The 26,454-nt window shown below is 49.7% G+C and overlaps 1 protein-coding gene across 1 annotated transcript; it reads left to right on the top strand.

The window, feature by feature from the left end:
- Positions 1–8,998: 8,998 nt before the first annotated feature.
- LOC144140938 (uncharacterized) lies at positions 8,999–25,102 on the top strand. Its single transcript, XM_077672432.1, has 6 exons — positions 8,999–9,176; positions 12,593–12,734; positions 15,238–15,585; positions 17,948–18,177; positions 24,054–24,198; positions 24,714–25,102. The coding sequence occupies exons 1-6, from the start codon at positions 9,038–9,040 to the stop codon at positions 24,985–24,987; spliced, it is 1,278 nt and encodes a 425-aa protein (XP_077528558.1). The 5' UTR covers positions 8,999–9,037; the 3' UTR covers positions 24,988–25,102.
- The last annotated feature ends 1,352 nt before the right edge of the window (positions 25,103–26,454 follow it).

Below are 26,454 nucleotides of genomic sequence, written 5' to 3'. Positions count from 1 at the left end.
CAGCCCGAAGACGTGACACGAGAAAGGAGGAGACAAACATGTGCACTGACTATCAACCACATCTTTTTTATTGCATTAGGGCGCAACCTTTGTACGAAAGAGTCAAATCTACGCAACAATAAATAACAAATAGAAGAAGGCGACGGTGCTGTACGAATTCTTAAAGCACACAATGATGGTAGGAAACCCGTATCAATTCGAAAGATATGCGATCCCTTTTCCGTTCACGCGAGACACTGGGCATACGAATACACTCGTCGCAGCATTGTGCGATACAGAAAGCCTCGTCGGTCACGCGTGCCCTTTCTTCTTTTTTTTTCCAATGCACAGCAAGCTGACTGCTAGCATGACCCTTTAAAAAAGTTCTCGTAGTCACGCAGGCGATCGTCAATGCAACGTCCTGACAAGACAGCGGGATTTTGTAAACAATTCTGTGCCTGCATTTCACAACCGAGCATATTTCTTTTCGCAAGACTTTTCTGTGTTATGCACTGCGTTCCAAAAAAGTGCGGGCCAATTCACCCTGTGGAGGGCGTTTCGAAAGCGACGCTTTATACACCACCTACCACGGGTGCCTACGGCCCGGTTGCGTTATTCACACGTTACACTGTACCTGTAACACGTTATTTATTATTTCACTTCAGCACAATGTTCAGAACGGACTGATGACCGGTGTGATACGCACTCAGACTTTGCGTTTTCAGCGCAGTTATATTATTCGTGAAAGTTAACTCAAAGCACATTCCACGTATGGTAGTCGGTTGTTTGGTATCGGTATTGCACACGAGTCCAAACTTTTCGAGGTCTACCTGGACAAACCACTGGTGCACACGGCCGCCACACGTGCCGTGGACGGAGCGCACAGAGGCGCGAGAGGTCGCGTGACGCTATCACGTGGCATTCAGCGAGAACGCAGGGGGTAAACCCACAGCTGTGCTCGGTGAATACACCGTCTGTCTCCCCTGTATCTGCGTGTGCTCGTAGCTCAATTGGTAAGACAACGGGCTCTCGCTCCGTTTCTCTATTCGGTATATGCACGAACAGGAAGCTGTCGGTTTTCAGAAGGTACCTTATGCAGGAAACACTAGAGTAGGTGGTGATAGAAAATTCCTCATACGTCTCCTTCGTGAGGAACTCGCTTGGATCGCCGCAACTTCTTTTAACATCTTCCAAATACATAGGCATGGTAACCTCCAGCCACTCAAGCCTGTCATAGTCAGCATCGCCGTAGTGCCGGACATCGGGGAACTTTTGGCGCAGGTGCCGGGTTGTATTGCTCATGTCCAGAAGTATGAACTCCTGATAGAAGTTCCTCATGAATGTGATGGTGTGGCCTGCAGTTGCGAACAATGGGCTGCATGTGTGCCTGGCTTGTTCTTTTAGGTGTTATAAGGCAGCGGTCACAGCCGGAGGCAGAACTTGAATGGTCCTTCTCACGTTCATCTTTTCGATATTATTCGTATGGACGGGCTTTCGGTGTAGATAACGGACCGGTTTCACCGTCAGGTTCTCTTGCAGGTCATACACATACTTTAGGTAAGATACCTAAATTTTCCCCTTAGGTCCTACGTCATGAGCGTGCGTTCTTCATTCTTCAGCACATCGCAGGAGTCGAAACTTAGGAGTACAGGTTTGTTACAGTCGCACGGGGGTTCTACTTCAAACGCCAGAGTGCCCTGGTCCAGCATCTTCATTTTGACTCGGTGGTGGTCGGTGACAAGTTGCACTATGCGGCAACCACAGGTTTTTTTCCTTTTTTCATCACAAAGAGTACTAGCTCGGGAAGCTGACTACGCGTTGGACGTTTAGTGAAGAAGTAGCCTACTGGGATTGCGTACGACGAAGACAATCCACTTAAAACGAAGCAGAGGAGGGAGTGGGCTAAAACAACATCGTTGCTGCTAATCCAACATCCGCTTGCCTAACAAAGCATGCAGTCCCGCTGCTTGTTATACTGAAGCTTTTCCCTAAAGGCCAACTGCACTCAAATTTTCGACGGCGTAAAAATAAGGCCATCCAACAGGGCCAATAAAAAGAGTGCGACATGCAAATATACTGCGTTTCAAGCGTGAATGCGCGCGACGCAAACAGCTCGTGAAGATTGGTGTTTTGGGAACCTAAACTGAAAAACGCGGCCATTACCGGCGGCCGGGCGTCACATAGGTGATGGAACGGAAGCATGCGCATCAGAATCAGAGGCCGCTCACAGCAGCCTCCAAATGCGCGTGATAACGCCGCGTGTCCCATTGTTATTTCCACAGAAGAAGTCCCACTAACGTCTGCCCAAGCTAATGAAGTTAGGCGCAATTCCAACACCACGTTGCTATCGATCAGGATGAAGAAGACCGTCCGACAGTTATTTTTGCATCAGAAAAAGTTGCAGTGACATGTTGGACGCGATAGCGTTACTTTGACGCCGAATGAGCGTTTTAGAAGGGAGTTGCTGCGTTTACAATTTATGTTTTCCAGTTACCGAAGGTTAGCCAAGATGGTTTTAAATTGCCCCGACACACAAATAACAGACGCCATCTACGCTTGTGTGGCTGAACATGTGGGAGTGAAGGTTGCGGCTGCTTGATCTTGGTCAGTTTCAGCGACAAGGCGACACTATCTGTCGTACAAAGCGCTTATTCCCTCATGCCGTGGCTCGTCTAAGCATTTTGGTTTTGGTTTTTACTCTACGCTACCTCGAGCAGTATTCGCGGGGTGACCAGTTTTGCCCTTGCGCGCTAGAGGTCAAACCACACCCCCTTCCGTAAGCGCCCGGCAGCGTATTCCCAAACCATATCCCGTAAGGGACCAGGCCGACCCCCCCCCCCCCTAAATAGCGCCCCAGCATCGTGATGTCACCGACGTCACTTCCACTGAAGCTGTAGCCAAAATGGCGGCGCCCATTTGAAAGCAGTCCTGCTGTGGCGTCTCAGGCTCTCAGGCATTGCGCTTGCTTTGGATCCCAGGATGCGTGCTTTGACAAACTACGCGCACCGCTACGTATTGCTCAAGTCGTCGCTACGCCTTTGCGAAAGTTCGCTGCACGTTTGCTTTTGTCGTGAGAGGAGCGCAGCGCTGGCGCAGTTAGAATCTCGGTGATTTGCACGTAGGAGGCATTTGCACGCAATCTTTTGGCTGATACCTTCAGTGCTAGGTGCATCTACTCCAAATCATTACGTCCCCAAAGCACTGGAATCGCGAAACAGTAGCCTATAATCGATATCGGCGCTCTGCATGTAGGTAGGGGGTAAGTGATTGCTATCACATGTACTCGCTCGCACGCGTACGGAGTGAATTGGCGTATACATATATAAAGCTTGCCGACTTACCGCACAATTATTCTTCCAAATCTCCGCCTGCGCGTCGCTTAGGCCTGGGCGGTGCTCTATAAAATAATTTTGCCCTATTTTGAGCATGTTAGATGCGTTTTGCAATAGTGGCCAATAGGCAAGCTCTGAAATTGTTCGACACGTATGCATATTGCGTAAGAATTCTGGCCTGGTGCAGAGGTAGTGCAGAGTGCTTCCCCTTCTCTACACACACGCCCACACAAACATTTTGCAAAGTATATTTCACCTTACGCGCTGCGCTGCAACGGCGTACCCGTACGAAAGCAGTCGCTGTTCGTTTTAATCGAGACAAGCTGCTTTCTCAAGCTGGTCCACTTTCAGGCGGGAAAACTCTTTATTCCTTAAAACAAACTGAACGTCTATATGTACTCTTGTTTCATCTTCAAATAGGCAGCGTTGGTATAATGTTGACACATTTTATAGCAAAGCTTTTTACCTCTACCCCCCAAGGGTTCTTTCGCGACCGTTGGTGTCACCAGAAAACTCCAGCTAACAAATAAAAGAATTCACTGGCAACGCCGGGAATCGAACCTGGAACTAATAGACTAACAAAGCGAGAGCCCGTTGTCTTACCGATTTAGCTACGAGCCCACACGAAGACTGGGAAGACAGGTGGTGTAATAACCAAGCACATCTACGGGTTTACCCCCTGCGTTCTCGCTGAATGCCACGTGAAAGCGTCACGCGACCAGTCACGCCCATCTAGCGGCCCTGTGCGCACCTTACTCATGTGCTAAGAGTTACAAAAATTAAAGGAAGCTCACACCAATGCATGACATCTCACTTCTACTACGCCAATGTGCTAAAGCCTGTGGCATCCAGTGTTCACGTAAACAATCACAGCTCCTTGTCATCCGCCCTCACGCCAAACCAAGGAATACACTCAAATAATCCTTGATGGCCAGGCCATCACTCCAAGCCCCAGCATCAAGATCCTCGCTGGGCCTACATCTCGAGGCTAACATCAGGAGTGACGTCTCCTTGCAGCGCCTCAAAAACAGCATTAATCAAATCATACACATGATCAGGCGAGTTGCCACCAAGAAGCGAGGCCTAAAGGAATCCGGTACCTTTCGATTAATTGAAGCTTTTGTCCTCTCGAGAGTTACTTACGTCAACCCCCTGTCTTCTTCTAGACAAGGAAGACATAGAGACACTTTATATAATGATTAGAAAGGCGGTCGAGCAGGCCATTGGTCTTCTTATGAGTGCGTCCTCACAGAGGCTGCTTAGCACGGGGCTCCACAACACCGTGGAAGAGCTGATATAAGGCCATCTTTCTAACCATAAGGTCCGACTCAGAACTGCGATGGGTAACCGCATGCTTCACCAGATTGGCTGGGCAGCCCAGAATGTCACTCCGCTTGACGTACTCCCAGACTCTTGGCAAGTAAAACTAAAGATGCTCCCTTTGCTTAGAAATATGAACCCCTCACATGACGAGGGTCACCGAAAAGCACGGGCTCAAGCGCTAAACACCACCCTCGATGGGAATCATGCAGTTATCTACACAGACGCCTCCAAACATCGAGGGCAGCGATACGCCATTATCGTGGCTACCTTCAGAACCAACCTCCTTGCGTGTACCTCTCTTAGGACCCAAGAAATGACGCCAGCAGAAGAGGCAGCCATCACCTTGGCTCTCGCTCAACCAGGGGTTCGGAGGGTAGTCATTGGTTCCCAGCAAACCTACTGGAATTACCAGTAGGGTTGGGTGTCCTGACCTGCACTGCGCGTGCTAAAAAACCACTCCCCAAACGGTTTCATTCAGCTCATCTGGACACCCCCCTCACACTTCAATGGAGGACAACAAATACGCCCACCCAACAAGCCTGTGCTTTTACCTCCCATGCTATGGAGCTGCACGAGGTCAGTCACCCGCTTGTCACGTTCAGGGAGATAACCCAGCATTATCGCATTCTGAGACAGACCGTACCTTCGCCTTACCCTGACCTTTCCAGAGAACAACAAACTGCCCTACGGCTTATACAATCCGGGCTCCTTCCCACAGCCAACGCGTGTTCACTTAACGCATCCGAATCGCTACGACGCTGAATGTAAATTTTGCTCAGAAGTAGGAACACTCCGCCCCGTAATCGGGGTGTGCGGCTTTAGCCTTGAGCACCCTCCTCTCTTTCCGTCAACTACCCAACCAGAGCAATGGGAGATGCTGCTCTCCAGGCCCTCTTTACCTACCCAGCTTCAGTGGGTGGACAGAACACAGGCGCGCGGACTGCATATGGGCCCCACGGAAGAAGGAATCACTCCCCAGGGCTGCACTCTGGGCCGTTCAGAAATCTGAACAGAAGTATTTCTTCCCCTCCTCCTTCTCTGCCGCAAATCTCGTCACCTCCGTCCGCGGCGCAGAGACGGAGAAGACAGATCGTCTAACACCGGGTTGGAGCTTACTTTAATTTTATAAAAAAAGTTTCCACTCTTGTGCTACACCAATACAACTCAACCAAACACCGCGTTCATGCTTCATGCATTGATTTAACCTTAACAAGAATGTCTCTTTGAAGTAATAAATGGTGTGGTTAAGTGCATTTCACTTCTCTCTGGCTTTGCTATTTGTAGAGCGATGTGAGTGAATTTAAGTGACGTCGCATGGGTAATCGTTATGGGTGCCGTTTACAGCTTTGCTTTCCAACCACATTCACGGGGTGGATTGGCGCGATTTTTATCATGTTATCACAGGATTCTCTGTGATGCCTTTGTATGTTCTAACCTCACAAATAAAAACTTTTGCATAGAACAACTTCAACTGTTGTTTTGTTCTTCGGACACCTGACAACTATTCGAATTCATCTTCGCAGCGCACAAATGACAGGACAAAGAGGAGGAAAACACTGGACAAGCGCTGAAGATGTATCCTGCCTTTCCTCCCCTTTGTCCTGTCATTTGTGCGCTGCGAAGATGAATCTGTACCAACTAGCCCGGTTTTCTGCGCGACTATTCGAATTCACTTCGAAAATATTCGAACCCAGGACTATTTGCTTCGAATTCGCTTCGAACTAAAATAACACTATTCGCACAAGCCTAATATTTTGTCATTGCAAGATGCACAATTTTGCCAAATGGTCAGGTGTCCACCACAAAAAAAAAATGTTCTATTGTGGGTAGTAGCCTGGAAGAGAATGCAGCCAATATTCCACACCCCCTGTGTTTGTGTTGCCCCTCTTCTAAATTTGCTTTAATATTGTGGAAATTGATGAAATGATTTTATGCTGCTTTATATTGCCTAAAATAGTTGTCAAGCAACGTTTTACTATTTCCTACAACTAATTTGGATTATTAACCTGACGTTGTCATATTGGGCATATTATTGGCATCTTGCATAAGTGGCACTCTGAAGCCTCTTAAATGTATACCCACTAGCCCCCTTCCCCTATCATCAGTCGCTGTTGACTTCCCCTACCCATGGCCTTCCATGTATCAAAAGAATGGTTCATTAAAATTTTTTTCAGCAAGAGTTCACTGGTTACCTGTAAAATAGTAGCTACCTTAAGCATTTACCTTTGCCCTGCCTTGTGGTCTAAAAAAGTCTCCTTACACAAAAATGTGTCCATAGGGTGTTTCATTTGGGTGCGTGTCTGTGTATACTCAGATTAGTGTGTTTACCTCATCGCAGGAAGGTTAACCCTCCGTCATTGGATCAGCCTACCTGGATTTCCAGCACTTCAAACATCATCAAGACTCGGCCACTTTGAATAGGTTTTCACTGTAATGCACATGTTTTGATATATTTTCGGTGATCCCTAACTTATTTTTTATGATCATTCTTTTTAGTTCTTGCAGTTGACTTTTTTTTTGCTATAACATTGAAAGGCTGAAAGGCATTCAGTATCTAGTCATTTTTTATAAGCATGTTTTAATTGCTATGGCAGCCAAATAGAACGGGTTGTTTCTAATTTTTGCCTTTTATGCATATCAAGTTTTTTTTACTCCCACATCTTTTGGCCACCTTTTATTCTATTTTGACTTGTCATGTGTATTTTGAATAATAAAATTGCTAGTCTTGCAAAAGTTGCTCAGTGTGCTTATTGCTGCATTTAAGGTGTGTCTAGACGCTTTAGCTCAGTCAGATTTGTCAGGCCACACGAAATGCAGTAAAATGTGGTTATGCTGTCCCATCTATACAATATCAAAGTTGTTTTAGATGAAATAAGTTATATATGTGCACTCTTATTCTGATAATCACATTTCTATATACCACTGGGCGTAAAACAGGAAGAGAGCTATAAGAGTCGTCTTGATGACATCTTAATAAGATGATAGCAAGATTGCTACAATGCCGCTGGCGTAAACTGCTGTGAGAGGTTTTCCTTTATGTCTCCACAATTACTAGAAAACATCTTCACAAGACATTATGTCTCTATCTGGCATGCTTAGAAGTCTTCTCGTAGATTGCTATTCAAAATTTTTGAGAATGTCGTCAAAACGGAGAATAAACGTTTTGTTGCTTTCAATCCAGATAGCTATGAGGTGTTTAGTATTCGTCCTGTAAACGTCTTGTTGGAATTTTTAGCAGTCTCTGAGATATCATCAAGAATATCTTGCAAGACTTGTAGTTCAGGCATAGCGTCGCGTTAGCCGAGCTACAGGATGGCTATCTCCAGTCTTGGCAATGTCTATAAAAATCTTCAGGTGTTGCGTAGACATCTTGGAGGTCTTGCCCAGATGTCGTATAGAAGTGTGGTAGCTGTCCTAATGGGCAGATCAAGATGTCTTGGACAGCTACACAAGATAAGTTTGAGAATTCTACAAGACGTGCTTGCGTTCACTGGGAAGTGAACTGCGAGCTCAGAAACTTATCTGAGCTATTCGAAGCGGGCGTTTTGGGAGCGGGTTGAAACGGGAAGGGTGTTTTGCGAACGGGTTGAAACAGAAAGCGGCCAAATGGGAAGGGCGTTTTGGGAACGGGCGTACACGGGACGGGCCAAACGGGAAGGGCGTTTCGGGAATGGGTTCAAGCGGGGCGGGTTCAAACGGGAATGGGTTGTTTCGGGCTACACCCCCCAAGGGATACTGGCCGACTCCTAGCAAGGGTTCTAAAAACCCATTGATTGATACTAAATAAAAGTTTTTCATTCATTCTCGCCAATTGAGAGTGTTGGCATTCACGGTGGCGCTGAGAATGTAGACCAATGAGCGTTGAGGTCCTATCGGTCAATCATCGTCGAAGGTTTCAATGTCGCTGGTCGAGGGCACGCGCGGAACGGCTCGCGAAAGACGGAGGAGTGGGGTACGAACGCTGCAGGTTAAATATACAAAGGCCCAAAAGAAAAAAAAAACAGCAAGAGATTCAAACGCAAGCTTTGTCTCCAACGCAACCCATCACGTTGTCTGAGCGCTGTGTAGCGCACCCGGCGTTCGAACAACTGGCTCCGCACGTGCGTGTAGGCGGTGACCGCAGCAAAACGACACGGAGGACATCGGTGGTGGAAAATGGAATGAGCACATGTCTCTGCTGTTGTTTGTGGGAAGACAATTATTCCCACCGGGAACTATTCGTTTTTCTTTTATACCTTGCTAGAAAGAATATTTGAAAACCCTGCTTATACTGTAATTCTCGAGTTGGATATGGTTCACTGGATACGGAGAATCAACGCGATCATCATCATCATGATCCTCGCGCCCAGAGTCCGTCAGTACGCCGCCGCAGCTGCACAGCACACTGGTCAAGATCGGATCACATGGCGCCCTTCAACGAAAGGCTCGTCCGAGAGGTGAGAAAGCACAGGCAGCTGTGGAACCAAAACTCCAAGCTGCACAAGCAGGCCGTAAGCCGGGAGGCCGCCTGGACCGACATAGCATCAGCCCTTGGGGCCACCGGTGAGTATCGTGGTGTTTGTTCGGCTTGCGTTCCACGCAAGGTTTACCGTGCCGGCAAGGGCTCGTGATGGTTGGGGTGGCGGGGTATGCCTTGGTCACGGCATTTACTGCAACAGCGTGAAGAGCGTAGTGAGCACCTAAGAGCTAATGTGGCTATGGATCCGTGTGTATACTTTTCGTATCATCGTAAAAAAAATCTCCCGAGGCTGCACGTGCATGCATGCGAAGCGCGAGCCGCTTTAAAGCGTGAAGCGTGGAAAAACGGACGTTTTCGTGGTATGTGTCCCCTGATGTTTCAGACGGACTATGGTTTTTTGGCGACCACACAGTTATAGAACACGTCCGGTTGTGCTTTTTCCTAACGAAAGGAGCTCAGGACTTCGGCTCGAGGGCGGCACAGGCTGTGAATGCGTCGAGAAACATTTCTTTAATTGATGCTACTTAATTCACAGCATGAAGTGGCCCGAGTGTGGGACGGCCATGGGCTACGGTTCCGTGAATTTTAAAGCGAAGTTTGCTATGCCTTATTAATGCAGACGTTGCACCTAAACGCGCTGCAGGAAAGCCAACATTCTCTGGCGATGATGATGTTCGTGCTGGATATGAAAGGTGGTTGGAGCGCGTAGCTTTTTCTCGTCTAAAGCAAATCTGAATCCTTACGCCCAAAACGCATTACAGGAAAGCCAACCACACAATGGGTTTCCACAAGGGCATATCAAGCGCCTCAAGAAAGAAAATTCCCCCGCATTTCCCCGAGGTGGAGAATGTGAAAGTGCGAATGCACGGTTGTCGGCCCGCTTGCGGCGCTTGCGCTCGGCCCCCGCAGCCCACCGCCTCGCCGCCTTCTCTTCCATCTCTTCCATCGGGTTTGTAGTATCACGTGTACACCATGGTTATCAAGCCGCTATAACGCCGCTGAGTCGCCAACGCACGCCGCTGACGACGTAGTTTGAATGCGTTAAAGATATAAGGCGCGTTACTGACAATATCAGCGTCGCGTCCGTGGCTTATTCGGTAGAGCGTCGGGCTGCGGCCCGCAAAGTCCTCGGATCGAAACCTGGCGCCGGACGCTGTTTCTTCTTTAAAGAGCGCTGCGGACGCCGCCGACGCCGCCGGCGGTGGATGGTTTGGGGTCGCTTATAAAAGTGTATTCACACTTAAAAAACGCTTCCCGTGGTCGGAATCTAACTTACGCCTCTCGCATTATGAAGAAGACGTCTATTGGATTGCGCAATTGGACATGGTAGAAGCTTCTAGGATTTTAGTCTCTGACTTCTGCTCAGGTAGCACCAGGAAAGTTTCGCGTTGTAATCATCTGCCTCTTAAGAAAGGGGCTTTGAATTTAATTTGTTCAGCGCATGCAACAACGCCTTGCGGCAAAGCCGACTTTATCGCGAATGCTCAGCAGAAAACGGATGTAACTGTATATGTCTGCCTTAGAAATGACCGCCGTCGACGCCCAAGAGAAATAGCATTTGCTCGTACCTTTCGCCTAAATCCCGAGTCCTTCCCTCGTCATAAACAATAACAGAGTGGAGTGGCTCACGATTTGTAAACAAACGTTAAGGCCGTCGGGTTTATTTTTTGACCGTGCAACAGGAGCTAGGCTACACTGAGATTTGTTCCACTGCTCGAGAAGCGTGATGCGGATCACAAACGGCTCTACAAGTCGCTACTTCTTCCGCTTCGTATCGCAAAGGGTTTCCCGCGTTTGAGTTAGGCTTGATTTGTAATTGGATAAAACGATGCCTAGCCTCGTCTTAGTGATCATGGGTGCGTGTTAAAAAGAGGTCACGCAAACGGGATCAAGGTCCCATCAGCTTTCCAGGAGCCATCATGCCACACGGGGAAATCGGACGTATACGCCAGCGCGCAGCCGAAATTGTTTCCACTCTGCCCACAACGGATGTTATTGAATTCAGTTCTGTCCACTTATAACAGTATCCAAGTGCCAAGGAAATCGCATCGTTATAACCCATAATTGTTATAAGCGGGTTGCGAAATAAAAAAATTATTTTGCAGTGCGCAGCCAGAAGTGGCGAAGACCGGAGATGCCGAGCGGAACGCGTTCCGCTCCCCGCTAGCAGACGACGCTCGCTTTCCTAGCGCAACTCGCAACCGCAGCGCCGCGGTGGCGAGAGTCGCGGCCAGCCGCCTTCTCTCCACGGCCGCGGCGGGGAGATACGGAACTGAAACTAAAGCGTGGCAAACTGTTCGCATGGCGACGCAGTGAAACATCCCCCTCGCGAGGGGCACGATCAAATGCAGAGCATTTCCGGGGGCGGACGACGTTAAGTAGTTTGCGTTACGTTAATGTTGTTGCACTTGTGGCAACTGCTGACGAGAGAGCGCTCGTCAGCAGTAAAATTGGCAGCCTCGGCGCACGTTGAGTCCGAGAGAGGGGAGAGAGTGTCCTTGAAACGTGCCTGGGCGCGCTATCGAATGTTGATCGCGCCGATAGCGAAACGTCTGAGCCGGGCATGTCGAGGCGAGCGATGCGGACAACTACGGACGCCAAGAACGGGTGACATCGTGAGTTAAAGAAATGCTCTGCATTTAAAAGACGGAACAGAGCTCAGAACATTTTATTCGCATGCCAGCAAGGTCATACTACTACTAATTTGCGGATAAGAAGCCACAGTCGGTCACCTTTGTTTGCCTCGTGTGAAGCTAGCGCAAATCTTTTCCAAGAGCATCTCTAGGTGCTTCACCTAGCCGAAGTAAATGTCCTTGGCGGAAACAAAGTCCCCGAGGGACTGTGTCTCGCATCGGGCCTCCTACGAAGACACTACCTGAGTAGGCTGCGCAACCGCGTCATTAGAGTCGTCCCTGTTGCACTTTTGGTGCACAATATAACCGGACTGAATCGTTATATCCGATATCGTTGCACTGGAGCAGTGTAATTAGCGGTTTATTTTTAGCGGTTTATCAGATATAGCGGTTTATCAGATATATTGTTATAAACGGTATCGTTATAAGTGGACTCGACTTTATTTATATTTCGGCACTCCCACGAAAGTATAAATCGATTCCCTATTTCTCCATGCGATTTATCACGGGACTGCATGGCCTTCGTGTGGATCTTGCTGGGCCAGGCAATGGTGACCCCGGTTATCGCGGGAAATCACGGCGTCTGGGGATTTGGAGGGGCAGATAGTGGACACGCCTCCTTCGTGGGATTTATGTGGGATATATGTACGGCGACAGCGGGTGACCAATGCACGACCCACACCATCATCGAAACCATGCGCACTCAGTGTCAGTTGTGACTGCTCGCTCGCCCACAAATTCCCCCGCTCAGGAAGTGACCTGCTTGCGGGAAGGTGTTTGCTTTTGTATGGGAGTCACGGTTGCTGATAGACAGGGTCTTGACGATAACGCTGGCACCGTAGCGCACCTCATCCGCGTGTTCCCAGTGGACGAGTGCCAGACCCGGTGGAGGACCATCCGGGACACGTACTGGAAGCGCAAGAAGTGCCTCAACGTCAGCGCCAAGGGCCAGTGGAACGTCCTGGACCGAGAGATGAGTTTCCTCGACGATTTCCTGCGGCCGCGCACGTGAGTGGCTTCGTTCCGTTTGAAGAAAACTCGTTCGCAGGGAGACCGGCAGACATACAGACAGATGAGCGACTGGAAGACGGATACACCGACAGAGACAAACAGACAGGGAAGAAAGGTAGAGACAGCCTGAGAGAGAGAGAGCCTGAGAGATAGAGAGAGAGAGAGAGAGAGAGAGAGAGAGAGAGAGAGAGAGAGAGAGAGAGAGAGAGATAGAGAGAGAGAGAGAGCTACAGGCAGAAAGAGACACAGACAGAGAGGTGAGAGAGACAGAATTACAGAGAGATACACAGAGAGAGGGAGAGAGATTTTGAGAATGGTCTTTAATGGTGCCGGTGACATTAGCATGGCAAAGGCGACGCACCTGACGTACAGACGGAGATAAGGAGGACGAACATAAACTCAGACTTACAGACGGAAGATACAGAGAGAGCTACAGGGAGAAATATACAGAGACAAAATGAGGAGAGAAGCACAGAAATAAAGAGATACACGCACACACACACAGAGGTAGAGAGATTACACAGAGTGAAAGGCAGAAAAAAGAGGTACGGAGGGAGACAGGCAGACGCGTGCAGAGGAAGGAAAGACAAAGGGAGGGAGACAGAGAGATAGGGTAGCAGGATGCGTAAAAAGAGACACAGACAGACAGACAGACAGACAGACAGACAGACAGACAGACAGACAGACAGACAGACAGAGAGCGATACAGACAAAGACGGAGAGATTCAGAGAGAAAGGAAGAAAGGCAGGATGAGGCAGACATACAGGAGAGGGACACAGACACAAAGGGCGAGACAAGGAGAGGTAACCAACATAGAGAACCATAGATGGAGAGAGAGACCGACATGCAGATAGAGAGAGAGAGAGAGACACGGGGAAAGACAGACACAGAGATTGATGGACATAGAAACAGAGATACACAGACAGAGAAGCGGACATAGAGAAACACCGATACAGAGACATACAGACAGACAGACAGACAGGCAGACGGGGTAAAGAGACACACACAGTAATAGACGAACCGAGAGATAGACAGACAGGCAGACAAGGAGAAAAATAAAGGAACAGGCACACAGACATACAGAGGGAGAGGGATAGAAACACACAGACACACACACTGACAGAGAAACGTACAAAGAGACATACAGAGAGACACAGGGAGACAGTGACGGCTACAGAAACACAGAGACAAATACAGACAGACAGAGACAGACAGAGAGAAACCGACAGTCATAGAAGGGGAGATACAACGTGAAAGACAGACAGGCATACAGACGGGGAGGGAGAAAGAGACACAGAGACCCAAAAAGGCCTAAGACCTGATTCAGTGAAAGCTCCAGGCGCAGGGTTTAGGGATTGCCGTTAACGACCCACAATGAGCTTTGTGTATAGGGATCGCCAATGTGCGCCTAGTGACACATGGTCGGCCACATGGCCGAATTAATTCGTGGATGGACCGCACCAACATAGCCGGTGTTTGGCGCCTAACAGATTGAGTCCAACGTGGTACCCCCAGAGAGAGGAGAGAGAGACACAGAGAGATAAATATCTCGAGAATGGTCTCTCGTGGTACTGTTGAGGTTAGTCTGGCAGAGGCGGCGTACCTGACATACAGACGGACGACATCAGGACGACGGACATAGACAGAGAACTTCCCAGAAATGAAATGAAGGAAGAATTTCATTTGACGCGGCCAATTTTCGGTCTGCCGAAAGTGGGGCTCTTGGGTGCCGGGAATTCACGGAATGGTGCATTGTCGAAGTCTACTCCTTGTTCCAGGCGAAACACTGATGTAGTAGTGATGTCACTTCTGTTGGCCAACCGGTGTGAAGGTAATTTTGTGGTGGCCTCAGTGCTTGGTCATGGCAATGCGAATCACAAACCACGCCATTCGAATAGGCGGAGCGTAATCGCGGCCTGGTAAAAACACCTGGAAAACCTGGAGGTGCGGATAGTCGAGTGTTTTCGGTGGAAAGGGCTGCCATTGTTGTCACCGGCACTGGTATTACACATCAGGATCGACGTAAGATTTTCAGGAGAGCCCGCTTGTATCTCTGATTGTGGGCGTGACTTCAACAAACGTCTGTTCGTACTGGCGTCTATGAACTAAGGCGACTTCCAGTCCCCGTCCGAAGAGGCATACCGCTGAGTCCAGGAAACAGTGAATACTTGCGAAGACATTGTGCCGATGCTAGTACGATCGTGGGCACGAGCTGTATTCCTAGTATTTTCTGCTCCATTCCAACACTAACGATATGTAATTACCCCTTGAAGAGGATGGCTACACCACTTAATAATTCCCCTTCCAGTCATTAATGCTGGAGTGAGGTTTAGCACTACGAAGGGCTGATTTAGGTTTTCTTTCCGAGAAAGGGGCGCGTATCTTCGGCTCATATGTTCCTTGCATGAACTTGCACAAGTTCATGTTTATGCTTCCAAGTTCGATTTTATTTGTTGCCGCCCTGCATTACGAACTCCGTTTTCTTTCGCGCATGCGCAGACGGTCCCAGGTTAGTCGCGCCGCGGTGAAGGCCAAACAGGACGACGGAACCAGTCCGGGCGGCTTGGCTCCGGTGGTTCCACAGGCGGTGCCGGAAGCCGAATACGGAGCCGACATCGAGTTGAGCCTGCTGCCGGACGTGACCCCGCCTTCGCCAGAACCGCTCCCTCCACCGTCGTCGGTGGCCCAGGAGCGCTGGGAGGATCGGGTGGAGCTCTTCTGTCTGAGCTTGGCTCCGCAACTCAAGCGCCTGACGCCCAGGGAGAGGATGAAAGCCGAGATGTGGGTGCTGCAGATTCTACACGGCCTCGAATACGGCCTGTATGACGCTGCCGTGGACGCGCGCAGGCAGCGGGCAGTCCATCCAAAAACTTGGAAGCCTAAGCCAATCCCGAGGTCGCTTGGCAGTGACGTCAGAAAAGCCGAATAAATTGACTACCGCGCCTTCTCATTTATGAAATGCGTGCCTGGGGTCGTTAAAAAAATGAAGGGACGATCTGATGCAGATTTGTCCTAGGTGCCCAAAAAGCATCGTTTGGCTCAATTACGTTTTTAGGTTAGTCTAAACCTGAACGCATTCTTAGAAAGCGCTGTTGAACGTACCTAGGCGGGTAGGTGCTTCTCTGGGGATATACATGTTAGACCTATACTCGGTGACAACCTAAGAACGGCACCGGAAGTTGCCGCTGTGCCTTATAAACGTAGCCGGATGTTTCTCCGCGCGGCGCAAGTAGGGCATTACTGGGAATATTTTGAACATGGCATGAGCCGTTTCCGTGAATGTTTGGACCTAATATGCTTATAAACGACTCCAGTGACGACATACAAACTGCGTGAGACAAGGCAGACGATATCACGCATTCATAGCAAACCCCTTTCAAAACGCGCGCGCACTGACGTCATGGGTCCGGCGCTTTGGCGGAGTGATGCACTACATGAGGTGGTGCCGTTCTTGAGTTGTAACCGAGTATACTAGTACGCGCGGATTTATCGTGGTCGAACCTCTAGTACTTGCTACCAAGCTAGCATAGCCTAACTAGACAAACCACAGCCCCTGTCCCTCAAGACATTCCCTCAAGCGATAACACCCACCGGAACAAAGAAAAAAAAACGAGAGTAAGAAAAGGGAAACTTCGACTGCTTTCCAAATACGGCATCACGAAAAGTTTCCGGAGAGAATGCGGCACTGGAGGCGCTGGGCAAGCAATCTTCTCACTAACAACACAACACCTCCTCAGAACAGAAGCCCATTAGTTAGCCTTGCATGGTATGTCACTCATGCGGGAGCTACAGACGCTGTCAGAATATGCCGATATTGTTTCTGCGGTTCTCCCCTTGCCTTATTCTCATCACGTGCCCCCTTCCCCTGCCACCGTGAACTTTAGAAAATCTGATTCAAATAATTCCTTGAACCCGTAGGGACAACCTATTTGCGTTGCTAGGAGCAAGCCGATACATGGCGGCCCTGTCCACCGCAGCACATATCATACCATAGCCCTGCCAAACGTACGAGATGGCGTCATGCCCAGTGCGCCCTTTAACTTTAGCCTTCCTTTTGCCACTCCATGAACAACGGAATCCCTGTGAGGAGGAAGTAGTGGGCAGTGTCACCAAAGGCGACTGCCACAACCTTATCCGCGCTGCTCTTAAAGTATAAGAGACGTCGCAACTACCACCACCTGCAGTGCCCCTTGGCGGAACTAAGTGCAGTTATGACGCGCTGCATCTCATCGAAGGAATGACCGTCACCGTGAGTGGATCCCTCCCAACTGCGAGAACGAGCGCCATCAGGAGATAGATTTGAAATTTAATAAGCAGTTCATCCTCATTGAAGAATAAACTCCGCCGCCAACGTTCACGAAGACGGACAAATTAAATCCCAAGGTTTCGCTTGCGGCCTAGTGAAAAAAATTGAGCGAAGCAAGAAACATGTGAAAATGTGTTTTGTTTAATAAATAAAGTGATCGTAGCCTTCGCCAGAACTGCTGGGAGATTTTGAAGTGTCCCAGCGGGTATTCAAATTAAGCGCTCAAACGTGAGGAGACGTGCGTGCCGGAGCAGGAGGCTATGGCCTGAGAGCCACCTTCGGTACAAGGGCTGGGTAGACGCGGCCTCTGAACCAAGACATTGGCGCACCTGCCAGCAACCGCAAGCCTTTAGAGTGGCAAGACGAAATAAAAGTAATTGAGAATACACGCCGCCGGATATTCATCTCGCGGGTATTTTTAAAACTGCTCTTGATTTTGGCTGTGCCAGAGTGCCGTCCGACGGTAATATAAGATATAGACTATGGCGACGTGTACCGACGTTTTGCAAGAAAAATGCAGCTCGTGACGGTAATGCGTTATGCTTAACGTGACGTACCGCAACCTACGCTAACATAACCTAACGAACATAAAGAAAAATTTGAAACTCCAAACAGTTCTAAGGCATTAAAATTATAAATCGAACTGGTGGTCTAAAATTAAAAAAGGGAACAGGCGGATTGTACGACCGCCTGATGTATCAAGAAGCTAAGACATAACCTCCACACAACAACGACCGGCGCTCTTGCCTGTAGAAGCCCAATCTTAAAAATTATAATGTCGTCAGACGGACCTAGCCATGGCTGCAGCTCGGGGCTAGAGTGCCGTCAGGCAGCACCCGAGACACTGCCCTTGTTTTTCCCGCCCTGGCCGGATAAGAGGCTGCCAGGGGGCGCTGGTCACAGAGGAAGGAACAAAACCAGCGTGTCTCACGCGCCCGCTCTGAGAAGAACTGCGAGCCAGGGACACGTCAGTGCGACGAAGCGGCCAACCCGTTCGCAACGCCTGGCGTGCTCCAACCACGGGCTCATTCGAGAGGTGAAGAAGCTCTGGGACCAGCACACCAAGCTCCACAAGAAAGCAGGCTGCGGGGAAGCTGAATGGGCGGAGACTGGCGTAACCCTCGCGGTCACAGGTCAGTACGGTGGGCTTGTCTCGGCTTTGACGGTGCGAGGCCTAACACGTCGAAGTTGCACATACGGTTACCTGCATAGGTTCAATCGGGTTTGCCGCCGGAAGAAGAAGAAGAACATTTATTTGCGAGCACAGTAACTTTGCAATGGGGGCCGCCGTTTTAACGACGACCGCGACCGCCAGGGTGGGGTATTTTCAAACGCTTCGCTGCACAGCGCCCCACGTGACATGGCTCTCAGCGCTCTACGTCGAAGCCACAGAGCCCGAACTGCGGGATCGTTTTAGCCACAGCTCAATTGGCGGTGAGCGCGAACACAGGCGGCGCTGCGAAGCGCGCCTCCGTGACGCCAGCTTAGGGATTCTCGCATTTGTCGTCTGCTTCACTCAGGATTGCTCTCCCTGCTGTTTCTTTGCGCTCGGTCAACGTCTGATGCTTGTCCGCACCAGAATTGGCGTGTGGGTTTTTATCATAATAATAGACTTAAAATCGCATACACTATCTCATGGTGTCAATTAAAGTATAGTTTTGGATACCGCTACGGGAGAAACATTGCCGGCGCTACCCCATTCCTTGCGAAGCCGGTCCTGTGCGGAGCGCGAAGAGTCGGAGCTAGGCGTCAGCTTCTGTATTAAGCAATCTTTCGAGCCAGCTGCTAGTAACCGACAACAGAGAGAATACAAGACCAAAACAAATTCTAGGCCTTCAGGGCTGTCGGCTTTGGCAGAAGGCATCACGATTCCCGGTAATCATATGTAAGGTAAAACAGTTTTTGCAACCTTGCCGAACGCTCAGACGCGTTTTGTCGCATCACTTTACGCTGTCAAGGCATGAAAGTTTGCCGACATGCACTATAGACTGCAAAAACTGTAGGTTGAGTTCCAGTGTGTATATACGCGCGTGCTGATTCTATACCAGGCATCTAACCAGTATGGAGGTTTATTGAGCAAATGGAGTCACGTCTTCGTTAAATTTATAGCAACAGATATATGTTTGTTAAGACCTAGAGGGATATTTCGGAACATTTTGCACAGCCATATCTTCCAGATATTCGGATATGCGTTATAGGAAAACTGCACTCAAGAAGAGGAGGAGGAGTAAGAGGAGGAGGGGAAAACTTTGTTTAACAATTAAATCGATCTGGTTAGTGGGCCGGGCCCTCAGTCCAGGACAAGAGAGTAAAAGTAATTTTCTTCAAATCATAGAACGCCATCCCGAGTAGAATAGGATTTGTTCTTCGCGCCTGGAAGGGTTGAAAAGCAATAAAGAGCTACTTGGAATTCTTCTTCGGTTTCGAGTCTTATAATATATGCAGGTATACTATTTATTACGTTAGTTAGCGAGTATATCATGCCTTCAACACCGTAATCATGTCATCATTGTTCGAGTTGAGAGTCAGTTCGTTATGATAACGATATAATTACGATAGAAATTCGGAGCACAAAAGCCGCCTTCGAGTACTGTGGACCACGTTGTTTAGGGCGCGATCGCGGTGGCGTAGCACAAACCGTCTCATTTTATTTGCATGTGAATAAACAAAGACGCTGCAGATACGCACCTTCTTGCACGCAGCCGTAATGAAAGCCAATTTGTGAAGAAGGGAATGTATGCCACACAAAATGAAGGAAATATCTACACGACATTTGTGAGGCTCCCAAACATCCCGAAACCTCCTAATAAGAAGTTGGTGACGGAGCAGAAAAATTAATGCGTTGGACAGAAAAAAAAGCATGAAACATTAATCCGATACAAGACAAGAACGAAAGAAACACAAGAAAGTCGCTTTATTTCCTGCTGTGCGATGAGCGTGTAGAGGCCGCTGCTTGGTACGTAGTATTAGACTGTTGAGTCTTCATAGGAGCATCTCAAAAATACTGCAGGGAAGCCTACGCATTTTGAATACTTATCGAGAAGCTCTGATCGCTGATCCTTGCGAATAAGCAAGAAAGGACGAGTTACACACGATCTTCTGACCGATACTCTGAAGAAAGTTGTTCTCTATCTCTTCGTGTGTTGCAAACTTGTGGGGGATACAGATTCAAATTATTCAGATGCGTCAGGAGTTGGCAAAATAACTGAGTCGCTAGAATACGCTTTTTAACGCACTACAGCAACGAAGCGGGCGATTTCTAGCCCAGGCACTGTTGCCCCTCACAAGCGGAGTGTAGCAGACGACAGCGGCGCGAATCCCTAAGCCGACGTCAGAGCCAGGGGGCGCCACTCAAAGATCTCACCGCCAATAGAATAGCGTACGCAGTATACTATATACACCACAGAGGTCCCGTCGGGCGCTGTGCAGCGAAAGGTCTGGAAACGCGCCCGGAGCGACCAGTGAACGCGGTTGGACAAAGCCAAGTGTCTCTCGAATTCTCTATAGCTACTAAGAATCAATTTATTGTCTCAATCTTAGTTTTTCTTCAATGGCCGGACTACACAAGCTTAGTCTCTTGGGCCCAGTCGCGCTTTGCGAACATGGTTTTGCTGGGCTGCCTCAGCGATTGCGTTTCGCATGCGGCGTGTCCATAAATGCGCTTTACCTTGAACCATATGTCGCACGGTAGTTCTGTTTTACAAAGTCTCCGTCTCGTTTTGGCTTTATATAGAACACTGTCTGCTTTTGCATAGAAGTTGTAGCCTCTCGTTGGCGAGCGTTCTTCGTGGCTTTCGCGTGCACAATGGAGGTTAAAGCGACGAGAATGAACGCGACTTGGCAGCTCTCACGTTCCTCCACAGAGAAAGGATAAAAATTTAAAGAGAACAACGAACGCGGTATACCCTTCACAAGACGCCATCTCCATTGGCCTCCCGTGATAAAAAGAAGCGGAAAATTGGCCGCGCATCTCCTAGGGTCGGAGGAAATCGGAAGACGCGATCGTCTGCCGGCCCTGCGTCGTAACTACTTCTACCGTCTCATTCGCCCACCTCTCGCGCTGTTCCCCTCCCGTCTCACGACACCCATTGGAGGCTTTCGGAGTTCAATTTTTCCCCGTCTAAGGTCCCCGTCCGCACTGCTGCGCCACCTGTTGGGACTGTTGGGGCTTGGCGCTTGCACCAGGAGCGCTAGACGTATTTGTATTTCATGGTTAAAACCTTTTCTTTCCACGTTTTAAATGCAGAGCATTTCAGTAACTCACGATGTCACCCGCGTTGTCCCGTCGTAGTCCGCACCGTCGTTGTCCGCACCCCTCCCCCTACACTATATAAAAGAAAATACTATCCGGCGCCAGGTTTCGATCCCTCTACCCTGTGGGCGTAACGCAATGTACATGGTGCTCTACCCACTGCGCCACAGAGCCGACACAGAATGGGACGCTATGAACGCGCCTTATATCGTTGACTCATTCAAATTACTGCTGACGAGCGCTCTCTCGTCAGCAGTTGCCACAAGTGCAACAACATTAACCTAACGCAAACTACTTAACGTCGTGCGCCCCCGGAAATGCTCTGCATTTGATCGTGCCCCTCGCGAGGGGAATGTTTGACGCTACCTCTTGCAAGACCGAGTGCAACCGCCGAGAACAAGGTCCCCCGAGCGGCGCGCGCGCCGTGGACTGGTGGCGCCATCTGTCAGCTGCGATGCGAACTACCATCAAGGCAGTCAGAAAACCGAACGCGCGAAATACAAACTGGGCTTTAACAAAAGAACGCTGTTTTGCTTCTGCGGGTGGACAGTGTTTCCCAAGCTCGGAATTATCTTTCTCGAGCGACGTAGAAACTCAATCTCGCATCGGGTATGTACAGTGTGCATGGCTAAATGCCTTCCCGGCCTGCGCGCCAGACTTAAGGGACTTGCTGTTATATAGTGTAGGGGGAGGGGTGCGGACAACGACGGTGCGGACTACGACGGACGTCAACGCGGGTGACATCGTGAGTTACTGAAATGCTCTGCATTTAAAACAGTCCCTCCGGTACAGTAAATGGTCCTTCCATCGGCGAGTGGTACCCATCCGTCCAGCGCTTTTTTCATTTGCTCTCGCAAAAATCGAGCGCGCATATATGTTCAAATAAATTAACACTGCAGTAAACTAGTTATGTATTGACGGTGTTCCTCGGAGAAGCAACAATGTCGAGAAATATGGAGCTATGCTTAGTTTTATTAGTGAAAAAGTTTTGCCTACATAGACGTCTCACCCAAGACATAATTTCAACATTTGGTCAGGCGGCTGAATGGAGGGAGGGTCGGACAAACAGACAGACAAACAAAAGAAGAAAGACTATCGTCTTTGAAAAAAAAAATGCTGAGCACGAAAAAAATGAACGCCATACCGCTGCTACCGTGACCCCGCCGACAAAACAACAGCACTGCCCTGAGACGGCGCCGCGAGCGCTTTTTGTATTTTGAAGTCAAAACATTTTTAAGGAGCATCTTTTAGTTTTCTATAGCAACAATGAAGCAGCCCCGTATTTTTACTGAAAAAAAAAAACAACGCATACATCACTAATATATCTGTCGTGCGTTGCGTTCCTTTTTGGTTTGCTCAGGCCACAGTGCAAAGTTCGTGACCCGCGGCTTCATCCGAGGACGACGGACGGCTGCCGCGTGGCAGGCGCTCACGTCAGCTTAAGCAGCTCTGCACGTTCAAACAATTCCTCCATCGTAATTTCTTTGTGTCCACTGACAAGGTGTGTATGATTCGGTACGCACACCAGGCAACGCTGGCCATATCCAGTTGTGTTGGGCAGGGTGGCCCCCTCAATATTAGTTTGCCTAAACTCACTGCAGAGTTTTCGTACGCCACCTGTTTTCAGCAGCCAGCTTTCATGGGCGCAGCATATAGATGTCTTAAATAATGTCTCACATGCGAGAAAAGGCTGTTTAGGCAGACAGAGTAATGAGGCGTTGAGCACGAGCAACCCCTTTCCGTGCAGGCGTGAGCGCTATATCGGAGTTCGCGTTGAAATCCCTGACAGATATTCCTCGCTGGGTATACCATCGTATGAAACACTGTGGGTTGGTTGTTCCGTGAAGGGGGTTGCGGGGTAGTCACTCTGGTCGCCCCCCTCCAAAATTGCGTGACTGCTGCGTGAAAGAGCCTTCTCCCCCTCCTCCTTCCCCCTGCCTACACCTTACTGGTGGTCCCAAGAGAAAATTTTTGCTCGAATTTTGCACGAATTCATTCTGAAAAACTCGGACGTCCACCGTCTTCAGGAGAAGCTTCGCGAACCTAGCTAGTGGGCCTGAATGTGGGCGCACCATTCGGCACCAGAATAATTAAAAGGCGGTAGTGATGTAGTCGGTGGTAGGGTCACTAGATAAGTTACAGAGTACCGTCCCTGCGGCACGCAAGTAAGCAATGGCGACCATTTTGTTGTTCATCAGTGTTGCCAGATTGCCGCTTCTGTGGCCTCACCGCTAACTTGGACGAGGTCATTTGTAAACCACACTGCCAAAAGCGCAGCAACTCGGCATCTTCGGACACACTTGTGCAGTTGAAACACTGTGAAGCGCGTTTTCTTTGATTTGCATTGGGAATGACGCCAGTGGCGCGCAGTCGCAGAGCATGGAGGCCAAGCTGAGGCTACTACAGTTGACCGACAGAAAACGCACAAGCAACAATGTGGCGGTGCCCGTGAACTGTCGCAGTGTAAACAAATGTCACGTGATGCGAACTGGCCAATGATCACGGCGATGGCACAGAACAATAGGAGAAAAGAGTGCCGATACTCTGTAAGCTTATCTAGTGACACTAATCGGCGGCAGAAAGGGGTGAGCCGTGTGATCTCCTCGTCCCCCGTTTACAGGTTACGGCTAGCGAAGCGGCTGATGGGGTATCACGCTGCGGAAAGGGCAGAGACGAATCGCGGGCCAACAGGGCTGCTTGACCTCAATGAATTCCATCGCGTCTCTCAACCCACGGGGCGCTGCTCGATTCTCGCAGTGGAGCAGTGCCAGACCCGGTGGCGCGCCAACCGCGACACGTACCCGAAGCGCAAGAGGCGCCTGCGCGTCCCTCAAGTCAAGGGCCAAGGGAGGGAGTTGAACCACAGGCTCGGCTTCCTCGACGACTACCTGCGACCGCGCACGTGAGTAACGCATGTGTACAAGCTGATGGGTGCACCGTTTTACCCTCGACGCTGCATGCCTTGTTGCCACGTGACTCGACCCTCCTTGAAATATCAGGGAGGCATGCTTCCTTTCCCAGCGACACTTGAGAGGGCGGTATCTTACGTTTGAGATAGACTTCGGGTAGGAAAGATTGAATCCTGGTCTGATTTTTGTGTTCGTGCGGGTCTCGAATATCTTGCGCGTCATCTTGCACGCTCGTCCCTCCTTCTCGTAGTGCATGAACAAGGGCGCATACGCACTTACGGGCATTGGCCAGGACGAGGGTACTCAGTGAAGGAACAGGTACAGATAAGAGAACAGTAGATACCGAAAGAATGCAAAAAAGATATAAAGTGACTTCGGAATGTCACACCCCTGTGACACTCGCTGTGAACAGACTGTCTTTGCTCTGTCCATCATGCACCCAGCGTAAGTGCATTGAACGCTTCGTTACAAATCTGTGAGTACCGTACCAAATCTCTATAATTCGCAGGCGCTGCATGGCGAGTCCGAGGGCGACCAAGCCTCAGCCGTGCGACGTAGAGTGTTCGGAGGACCCCCAACCGGAAACACCCGAACAAGCGGACGTCACGGCTGACCTGCAGTGGACGCGCAGGCGTAGAGGGTGCTGGAGCTTGCTCTGCCCCCGAACGTGTACAGGATCATCCGACGTCCCACGACGAGCTGTTCTGCCTGAGCTTGGCGGCACATTTAAAATTCCCGCCTTGCACGGAGTGGAACGAGACCGAGTTTGGCCTCACCGATGACCAGGAAGCAAAGAGGGCCGCCCTGGGAATCGCGAAATCCTACTCGTACGCACAAGTGACGGCTGTCGCATGTGAATGAATGTCACAATAAAACGAACTCTCTTTTTTTCGCATCTTCAACACGCTACTTAGTTTTATTCTATGGCCTCCAGTGGTTAGAGTGTACTTCAAAGATTGCCAAGGCTAAAGTGTGTAGAGCGCGACGTTCTGCTGACATGCCTAATTGCAGAAACCCTGATCAGTAACAATTGTTCGAATTTACCCCGATTAACAAAATTCAGTTGGGCTAGTTGGTTTTTGTACATAGAAAAAATAGCGCTAAAGACAAGGACGAAAAGCAAGGACACCATCGTAGAGGACCTACGAACGAAAATCAGCGTGGCCGCGCTCCGACAAACATGCATCCCGTGTACTATGACTGTCATTAAGACCGAAGTATCAAGGCCGTCGGCTGCCCCGAGTTGAGGTGCTCCACAAACAGAAATGCTAAAACCCAGCGGTATGCTATGTCGACACGGCGGACTACCCTGGTCAACGTGTGGCAGTGGCAGTGGTGATAGACCAGCAGGGAAATGCCACTTCATTCTGCTGAATCCCTACGTCCAACCCAGAAACGGTGAAAGAGGTGGCCATAGCCCATGCGATTACGGTCCCACAAGCTGTTACCGTCATCTGGGACTCCAATGCCGCCATGTGCAACTACGCGCGCAGTATTATATCCCCCACAGCCACCTAAATCCTTCACAACAGCACGAACCCAGTTTCAAGGCACATGCTCCTGGTATGGATGCTAGCTGACTCGTCTCTCCCAGAGAACGAGATGGCCCACGAACCAGCCTGAGGATGCACCAACCAGGCTGACTTCGAATCAGTTAGCCTGTCTTTTGTGATGGGGGGAAGGGCACACTGGCGAATTACAACGAGATCAACCAGTACCCTAGGCTGAATAGGCCGAGATTTCCTGCTTCCACCAAACAAAATGTCACAGCAGCACGGTGCAGGTTGCAACCAAATGCGTTCCCTCACCATGCTCTGGGTCACCGCAACTGTACCGATAGGTACCCGATAGGTACACGGGCCGGTGCAGGTGGTGCAACATTGCAGTAGCCACTCTACAACACATGATATGACGATGCCCAAATAAACCACAGGCCATTGGACAAGGCGCACGTATCAGAAATAGTGAGCAGTTAGAGGCTGCATTGCCGGGATCACTTCCCGAGAAAGTGGCTGCTGTCATCCAACTGGCAGAGGACGCCACCAGGGCCCCGGTCCTTTAACGACGTCTAGTGGGATAAAGTTGGCCCCAGGGTCCATTCATCTTTAATTGGATGGCAATAAAGTCTTCTATCCCTCTTTCGCTCACCTGTTGCCCGAAATTGAAGGCGCTGTTTAACGGAAAAACTGCCGTCAGCTACCTTTCAGGTTCGTCTGCTAGAAACGCCGGCGAGAAGCAGACGAAGGCGC

Source organism: Haemaphysalis longicornis, unplaced genomic scaffold (assembly GCF_048455015.1).
Source record: "Haemaphysalis longicornis isolate Haplotype H1 unplaced genomic scaffold, Haemaphysalis longicornis Haplotype H1 scaffold_563, whole genome shotgun sequence".
Taxonomy (NCBI): domain Eukaryota; kingdom Metazoa; phylum Arthropoda; class Arachnida; order Ixodida; family Ixodidae; genus Haemaphysalis; species Haemaphysalis longicornis.
Note: the sequence above shows the minus strand (reverse complement) of the source record. Positions and strands in the feature narration are given on the sequence as shown.